This window comes from Theobroma umbraticum, unplaced genomic scaffold (assembly GCF_002168275.2).
Source record: "Theobroma umbraticum cultivar Fairchild unplaced genomic scaffold, ASM216827v3 scaffold_30.0, whole genome shotgun sequence".
Lineage (NCBI taxonomy): Eukaryota > Viridiplantae > Streptophyta > Magnoliopsida > Malvales > Malvaceae > Theobroma > Theobroma umbraticum.
In genome coordinates, this window is record NW_018397254.1 from 13,780,239 (window position 1) to 13,789,095 (window position 8,857).

The following is an 8,857-nucleotide window of genomic DNA, read 5'->3' on the forward strand; positions in this document are numbered from 1 at the left end:
AGAAACTATGATGATGTTTGTGAACTCATGTTGTTTTTACAAAACATGGATTATTGCAAAAATTCTTCTTCTTAGCTTGTCCCTTTTCTGTATTCACACACGGAGCTTTTCTGACTCACATGTTAGTTTTTCATTTTTTTTACAGATTAGTGAGTAGAGATATATAGTAGCAAGTGTCATGGAAACATGATCTATTCCTTCTTGGTAAGTGTTCTAGTAGTCACTTACAACCTAGAGGATCAAGTCATATTCCGCTAACGAGTCGGTTTTTACATTTTTGTTTATATATACTTGGATATGCTTTGACTGTGAAGCCAAGGGATGGCAATATACTTGTATGAACTTATACGAATGTGAATGATGATGACTTGAGAGCCCATACAAGCACCAACGGTGCAATTAAATGTTGATAATAAGTAAAGCATTCCTACACTTTATGTCAAGAAGTTCAATAACTGTGTGATGGCACCTATGCATGTATGAATTTATATTCATGGAATGTTCATGTGATGAATGTTGTGGATGACTAGCCCACTCATGGATTGATTGAAAGGCTTGCTTAGGCTTAGTGGGCGATATCTATTTAAGTCCTCGCACAGGTCATGGGTTTTCCAAAATAGGTCGTGACAATTGGGTCAATAATGCATCTGTTACACCATGGAAGTTGAGAAAATGAGTGCTGCAACTAGAGCGATTGAAGTGTCAAAGTTGCCAATTGAAAATTTGTCCATGCCTTGAGAGAGGCTAATCATATTGTTGGTAAATTATCTACAGAGGGAGTGCAAAGGCAAATTAATCAATTAAACGTTTTTGACTGAGAACTACTTGTGTTGAGTGGCTACAATTCTAACTTAACGTGGCAAGCTTGTTTGGCGAGATACTAACCTGGCGATAAAAGGCTTTCTAATCACTCTGTGGGTGTGGTGAAATGAACTTAGGTATGTTTTTGTTCTTATGTTGTGTTGCGTGGGCCATTGACTCGGTGCAGGTTGTTAGGAAAGGTAGAATGTTGGCCATATGTTTTACAAAGAGAGGAATGATTAGGTTGTGCTCTGTTCATGTTTTGTGTCTTGATGTGAGCAATGTGATTTGTAAGGTGTCCTGCTACGAAGGTTTTGTTCTTGCTATGATTTGTGTGGGTAAGAAATTAGCCTGCAATTGGATTTCATGTAGAAGGGTGGATTTTTGTGTATAGGTGCTTGAGTGGAGACTGTTGGAAGTTTGAAGAACAATGCCTAGGTTCTATGTGTGGGCAAAGTCCTCAAAATTTCAGATTTTTGCTTGGTTTTGTTTTATTAATGTTGATGAACCTTTTCTTCCCCGTATCAATGAATTTGCAACATTAAAAAAAAATACAATATACTTCAAACAAGTGAAAATATTTTCGACATTTTATTCAAAGCTTTTTCAATAAAATATTTTACAATAAGAAGAATTTGTTCATCAAGTTATTTTATGGTTATCTAATGGAGTGAAGTTATTTTTTTAATATTTATCATTGTTATGAAAAAATGTTGTAAAGACTTAAAATAGGCATAAATGTAAAAAAAGTTTTTAAATTATTTAAAAAATTCAAATAATTTTATATTTTTATTTTTAATCAAATAAACTATCATGATTAATGATTGATTTAGTCAAAATATCATTTATTATTTTATATTTTATAGTATTAATGTGACATGTTAAAATATTTTAATTAATGATGATGTAACATATTGATATATCATTTGATACTGACATAACATGTAAATTTAACATGATAAAATAATCATGTTGTATTTTTTAACTTTCACATAATGATGTATTAGTATCATATGACAAGTGATATTTTAACTGAAGGTTTATTCATCTAAAACAAAAAATTTATTAAACTTAATAAAAAATTAAAGTTTATTTAATTTTTTTTAATAATATAGTGATTTTTTTGAATAAGATACGTAAAAAAATTTTAAAAATGATAAAAATATTGCTATTGAAACGGAAAAGCAGCACTTGAGTTGCTTTGGCGTCGCTGTCTCGGAACCGGACTTGAGGGGTCAAAAGCCAATATGTTTTACGTGTTTAGGATTGAGGTGAGATGGAAACGCAGCTTTTAGCCCAAAAGCTCTGTTCCACTTCAATGATAAACGGGGTGCGTCCGCCTTTAAGGCGTGAAGCCCAGCGGTTGAAATCCTACTTATGGGGTATGGGGTATGGATCCTTGCACCGACTCATGAGTAGTTGGTAATTGACGTTTTGCTGGAACGATCTACGAATTAATGCGACACGGTTTTTCCACATTCGATCAAACATGTTTTCGATTTCTCCTCCATTAAAATCATGGTAACACAAAAAGTCTTCATTGCCTGTATTTCCACATATGACAATACCGCTGCTCCCTTCCTGCTCTCAAGCAAAAGACAAATTAGGACTTCTTTCCAGCTAAGCCATGGCACGAGCTGGGGAAGCCAAGGACCCATATAGAAAATGTTAGGAGAAACCTCTTTACCCTTTACCCTAATCAAGAAGTGTTCACATTCTTGCTTCGTTGAATTTCAAATTTCAACAGAAAAAGGATATTTAAAATCACGCATGTGCTTGCATCTATGAAATAAAACTAGTTTAGAAAAAGAATTGAATGGAGTTGGACGTATTACTAAGATTCAAAAAAAAAAAAGAATACAATACCACCATAAATAATGCCTATGCATGTCGGACGGCGCCTACCATATTATACAATACCATCCATCAATGACGTCTTCTCCTTCATTTTACTTCCTACTTCAAATTCACGCATTCATGTTTCCTCGACTTAGCAACCCACCATTTCATGCAACAAAGCTCTGAAAACATTTTTCTCAAGACAAAGGTCTTTAGTATTGGTGTAAATTAACGTAATAGTCCAATTTTGTAAGGGCAAGTATCCCATATATTCGGGTAGTAATTGTTCATGGTAGTGTAATCAAGCTCACGCTGCCCTAGTCGAATACTACCAGTATACCACATTAAATTGGTGCAAGTAATTGCTGCTACTCTGGACATCAGTATACCGCCTTGGCTGGGGGTGAAGAAAATAAACCGGAGATAAACTGTAGTATGCTTATGGGTTTCGCATAATTCAAAGGTTTTGACTTGAAATCTGGAAGACAAGAAGGCTTCCGAAACTGTTGTCTTAAAATCCAACGGATAAGAGTTTGAGACCAAGAAGGCGCATGTGCTCGGGGTTACTCAAAGAACCCAAAGAGTAAAGAGGAAAGACCCGAGAAGGAACAAACATCATGGGATGTGGAACACAAGAAACTCTTTTCCACTCCCCTTGTACTTTTCCTTTTTCTCGCTTGAAAAGTTAAAAGCAACTACACCTTGTCCCTTTCCTTGCCACTCGTTTTTTTTTTTTTAAATTCTTTTTCTTCTTTGGCTCTTTTGTGTTCTTTCTTTTCTCAATTTTCTACTCCCATTATTAATATTTTTATAGTAACTATTCAACTTGTTTCAAGGCTCCAAGCCTAAAAAGGAAGGAAAGAGAGTTGGAAAGATCAAACCCCTTACCTTTCATGGTTATATACTTCCTTTGCCAATTTCATATCTCAATCTGACTCTTTTTCTCTTTCTTTCTCTCTCTCTCTCTCACTCACACAGGTACACACCTCCGCAGTATTCCACATGAGTTGAATACATTATCCATTCTCTTGTGTTACTTCCAATAATTCCGTGATAGATTAGCTCAGCCCCTTCTTCTGTCCTGCTACAAGAAAGCCAGCCAAACTTACTACTATTTGTCTCTCTTTGCAATTGCTAGACTTTTTCCTTGGAACTGCTGTCAGAATACTAATGGCTAGGATTTGAAAGGCCTGTCTTCTTCTTTCCTTCCATGTTTCTTTAACTTCTGTAGCTTGTAGACAACTGCTTCCGCACTTTCCGAGTTCTCCAAGTCCTACTAAATTTTCACTTCAACTTTGCCACTTCTCCCTTCCCCTTTTGACGGTTTATCTGAAACTGGCAGTATAGAAGTTACCAAGATAAGATTCTTCCTCTCCTGTGCTAGATTTCTGGGATTCTCTCAGGTACCCTTTTTTCCACAACTTTTCTTTTCTTAACTGTCCCTTTTTTATTTTATGTAATGTGTGTGGATATATATTCCAAGTTCACAACCGAAATTCTTCGATACTGAATCGATGTATCATAATTTTATGCCTACCATAAATATAAAATATAAATTGTAGGGGATTTTTTTGCCTCTACTCCTTGCAATGATAACTATGTTACTAACGGGTAAAGAAGACCCATATGGTCCCCCTTTTTTAGTCAATGAAAGTGGTAATAGCAACTTTTGCTCCACCTTCTAGGAAAAATTGTTCTCTACTTTGGGCAATACTCGGTAAAAAAGTATACTGCTACTATACTAATTAAGGACAAGTTCTAGCTCTCATCGTGCAAGCATAACTTCCTACCCAAAAATCCGCTTACAACATTACAAATGATGAATTATTTTTAATTTGTTAAAGCCTAATTGGGATTTTTAATCTGAGTTTTGTTTTGGAAAATAATAATTTTGTGCTGAAGGCCTTTCTTTCTTTCCAAAAATATCTTGGTGAGTTCTTGTGGTTGGGATGCGAGTGCTGACTCCAATGATGTGACAGGTATGCAGCGTCTGAATACCATAAAAGTTGCACTTGATTGGGGAGTTATGCAATGACCATTAAGGCCTTCCTTTAGCCTCTTCACTCTTTACCTACATCTTCTTCCTTCCTCAATCCTCATGTGTTGCTTCCTGGACACTGCAACTAGGACTAGGAAGGGAGCCTAATTAAATTTCCTCCATTGGAATGGGTGGTTTGGTCAATGATTCTTTCAGACATTTATAACTGTGCATCCACCTTGAAGATTTCATTTCTACAATTAAACTTATCATTATTAATTATTATTGCTTTTAATTGTCAACTACTCCTGATTCGGTCGTATGTGACTCACTTGTAGTAGGAATCACATTATGTGTTTCAAACCGACCAATCTCCTTCTACTAATTGTTCTTGAAAGAAAGAAGAAAAAAAAGATACTAGTAGTATATAGAACACCTAACTCTCCGGGGTGTACCTTTATGTTGTTATAATTTTGGAACAAAAGGTATCATCTGCTATTTTTTTGTGCAAGCCAATATTCTAGTCAGGGAATTTTTTGCTTCGATTCGACTTCTGTTCATATAGTATTAGGAATAATCATTTGATACTTGGAGCAGGTATTTAAGTTCAGTTGGAGAAGAATTTGGTTAAAGTGATGGGAATGTAGAATGGCAAATAAGAAAAACGGAAAAGTTGATGGGCTGTGACGTGAGGCGGATTGAAGGTAAGCTGAATGTTGCAGCAGCATTTAAGCTGTTAAGTCCGGTAGCTTAGTAAGTTAATCAGGCTTACTTAGCATTGTTGTATTGAGAGTTTGGGTGACTTTGAAGATACTTTTTAAGGGTCCTGGGGTCCCTTTGATGGAGTCATCATCAGCTGCTTCATTTAAAAGGGCTCGGGCACCTGGCAGCGGAAACCAAGTACCTTCATGCTTGGTTGATGGTTGCACTGCAGACCTCAGCAAATGCAGGGACTATCATCGACGCCATAAAGTATGCGAAGTCCACTCTAAGACCCCAAAGGTTACAATTAGGGGTCAGGAACAACGATTTTGCCAGCAGTGCAGCAGGTAGTAATGCTTTGCTTTATGCAGATGGACCTGATTTGATTTTCCTAATCACATTACGTTTCTGTCGGGTTCCTCATCTCGCTAATATTTCTATTGTTCTTGATTTTTGTTTAGCAATGTGTCATTACTTAGTTGGCCTTTAAAGTTGCCATCTATCCATTACGTTATAAGTTGGGGTTGTTTAAGCATTTACCTGACACACTAACTGTTAGCATTCTAGTTTTATTTTTTCTTGGGTCACTGATTTTTAGAAATGTGCAGTAAGAATGAATTCAAGGTGCCTTTTTCTATGCTCTGTCCACCATCGTATTTGAATTTTGATATACTCATAACTCTGGTATTTTACAGTGATTTTAGCTTTATGAATATGATTTGGCTGTTTTGATTTTCTTTGCATGAAATTGTAGTTATACGATGAAATTTCTGAGTCAATTTGGCTTAATAACCACTTACTAGTACAATTTGTTTTTGGTACATGTTTTGTGTATAAGTGTTTGAGATATTGAGTTTCAGCATCCAACAAACTCTATTTGTGTGTGTTTGGCTGTGTTTCAGTATCTGATATGCTCAATGATATATGATTCTAATTATCATGAAATAGGCTTCAATGTTAATGTCTGAAGTCATCCTCATCCTACAATGTGCAATTGCTTGTTTCCACAAGAAATCTAGAATTGATATTTGCAATATTCATGTCCAAAACATTTCTCAATTTGACAACAGCTCTTCTTTGTTGTGAACGTCCATTGTTTTAAGTGCACTTAATTACAGAGCAAAGGGATGAAACCTATGATTGGAGAAGACATTGTAATGAAGAAACAGAATTTCTAAAGATGATATCAGAGTAACGTAATTGATGCATCTGCTTAAATCTGCGTTAAAACTGTCCTTTGTGACACTTGAATTCGTGTGTGTAGAATCTCTTGATTTTCTGACAGAGCAATATTTGCCCTATGCATCATGAATTCTGATTAATAGATGCTTTTGTGGGATATTCTCCTTACGAGATTTTCTACCCCTTGCCCTCATTCCTTTTGTTGTATATTTCGTTTGATAAAGATAAGAGCTTAGTTTCTCTTGAATGCATTATATTAGGTTTCATTCATTAGTGGAGTTTGATGAGGGGAAACGGAGCTGTAGGAAACGTCTTGATGGACACAACCGACGTCGAAGAAAGCCTCAACCTGATTCTCTATCTGTAAATTCTGGAAGGTTTCTTTCCAATCACCAAGGTTTGACTGGATTTTCTTGTTCAAATAAGAAACTTGTCTTACCTTCATTTATCATGAGCAGCAAAAGAATCAAAGCCGCTGCCTTTGTATTCCAATGTAGTAGCTTAATGTGATGTATTTTGCTCTGTTTGATATAAATGAGACTCTGCTGCAGGTGCTAGATACTTACCATTCTGTAACCACCAAATATTTTCCACTACCGCTGTAACCTCGTCTTGGGTGGGGTCTGTGAAAATGGAAACTGATATAAAGTCAGAGTTAAACTTCAGCAGCAGAAATAGCTTATTCCCTGGATCCTCATCTCAAAACTACAAAGAAGAAAAGCACTTCTCCTTCTTACAAAGCACTAGTTTGTCACTCCCTGGAGTTTCTGTTTGTCAACCGTTTCTCGATGCCAATCCTTCATCAGGCAATGGCAGCAGCAGCCGGAAAATGTTCTCAAATGGGTTAAACCAAGTGATCAACTCTAATTGTGCTCTCTCTCTTCTGTCATCCCAACCGGCTGAGACTGGGGAGATTGGTTTGAGCCCCTGCCCCATGGTGCAGTCTGGCCCAGCTTCATCCTTGAACCAAAACTTGCAATATAATGATCTAGGAATGGAGGGTGAGCAAGTAGGATCTATTTTGGCCTCGGATGGCAGTAGTAACACCAATTTCCACGGAAACGAAATGTTTCAGACTGGGCATCCTGGGTCATCGTCAAGTGGTACTCACCATACACTTTCCTTCTCATGGGAGTAGTATGTGCTGTTTCCATCAACACCTTCAAATAGATGGTTTTGAGTGATTAAAAATGCTTATCCCCTAAATTAGAATGTTTACAGCCTTTTAAGCCGTGGCATTTTGAAGTTGCAAATTTATGTAAGCGTTTTCCCTCTCAAAAAATTATGTAGCCTTGTTCAAGTAAGTTCCAATAATGTATGAATCTTCTTCGGAGACAGATTATTTGATTCTGCGCTAGTACTTGTTCCATGTCATTAGATACTTGGTAGTCAGGACTCGTTTATTCGTGCAAAAGACACAAAAGAGTTTACAGCAGAAGCTGCCCAAGTTATCCAAAACGCATTTAAAAGTCTTTAGAGGTTTCACCACCTGAGCTGCAAGTGAATGATTTGCGTTTGTGATATGTGTTTTGATTCTTACAAGGTTATACCCTGTGAGAGGGATAATTGACGCAGAGGATTTGCTGGTCAATTTAAAACTCTCACTATTTTTGTTTTTGGTTAAAGGAGGTAAGTTCATTGAAAATAAAATAGCTTTAACTGAAACATCAATATGGGACCGAGTCCCAATAGTTTGAGTCTGGGGTGAGTTGCCCCTACAACATCCGCTAATAAAGCAAGAGAAACACAATCAGGAGGCCTATTGAACAAAACGAAATCTTGCTCCCGAGCCATCTGCAAACATCAATAAGGGAGCCATAAGAGTGATTAACAGTGATATTATACTCCATTGAATGGATAGTCATCTAGGAGTCAGTTTCAACCACAATATTGTTTATCCCAAGAGAGGCAGCCGTTTGGAATCCATCAGGGATTGCCCATAGTTTCCCACTAAGGCTTGTGGTGGCACCAAATATACTTGAGAAGCCAGCGATGAACCTCCTTCATGATTTTGGATTCCTCCTCCTGCCCCAGCAGGACCAGCGTTAGCTTGAGATGAGCCATAGGTGTTAATTTTTGTTAAAACTGAGATCAGCCTTAAGCTCCTGATGCGTGGCGCCAAGCTGGAAGATTTAAATGAAGAAGATGATGTCTCGTCGTGACAGCTCGTAACTTTATGCCAAGCATATTTTATTATTATGTGTTCTTTTTGTTTCCTCTAATAGCTAACACGTGTAGTGATTCTACTTGTGGCTTATGTACCTCAACCGACAGTAGTGCAACGTGTTCACTATCCTTTGTCTTTTCTGTTTTATATTCTACAGTATACAATAGAATCGAGTGAGGGAATGACTA

The 8,857-nt window shown here is 37.0% G+C and overlaps 1 protein-coding gene across 3 annotated transcripts; it reads left to right on the forward strand.

Annotated features, from left to right (window-relative positions):
- Window positions 1-3,360: 3,360 nt before the first annotated feature.
- Window positions 3,361-7,919, forward strand: LOC110421541 (squamosa promoter-binding-like protein 16). Of its 3 annotated transcripts, XM_021435152.2 has the most exons (5): window positions 3,361-4,043; window positions 5,216-5,322; window positions 5,429-5,667; window positions 6,763-6,899; window positions 7,054-7,919. In XM_021435152.2, exons 3-5 carry the CDS (start codon window positions 5,459-5,461, stop codon window positions 7,638-7,640), a joined length of 933 nt encoding a protein of 310 aa, XP_021290827.1. In that variant the 5' UTR covers window positions 3,361-4,043; window positions 5,216-5,322; window positions 5,429-5,458; the 3' UTR covers window positions 7,641-7,919. The 3 variants fall into 3 exon arrangements, with proteins under 3 accessions (XP_021290827.1, XP_021290819.1, XP_089640434.1); XM_021435144.2 differs by having other exon boundaries at window positions 3,363-4,043; window positions 5,216-5,667; window positions 7,054-7,918; XM_089784308.1 differs by lacking the exons at window positions 3,361-4,043; window positions 5,216-5,322 and having other exon boundaries at window positions 5,390-5,667.
- Window positions 7,920-8,857: the final 938 nt, after the last annotated feature.

Bases quoted from the DNA above. Each gene is read 5' to 3' on its own strand.
- LOC110421541 (XM_021435152.2), top strand. From the start codon at position 5,459: ATGGAGTCATCATCAGCTGCTTCATTTAAAAGGGCTCGGGCACCTGGC. The intron at 5,668-6,762 runs GTAGTAATGCTT...GCATTATATTAG, and splicing joins TTTTGCCAGCAGTGCAGCAG to GTTTCATTCATTAGTGGAGT. The intron at 6,900-7,053 runs GTTTGACTGGAT...ACTCTGCTGCAG, and splicing joins GTTTCTTTCCAATCACCAAG to GTGCTAGATACTTACCATTC.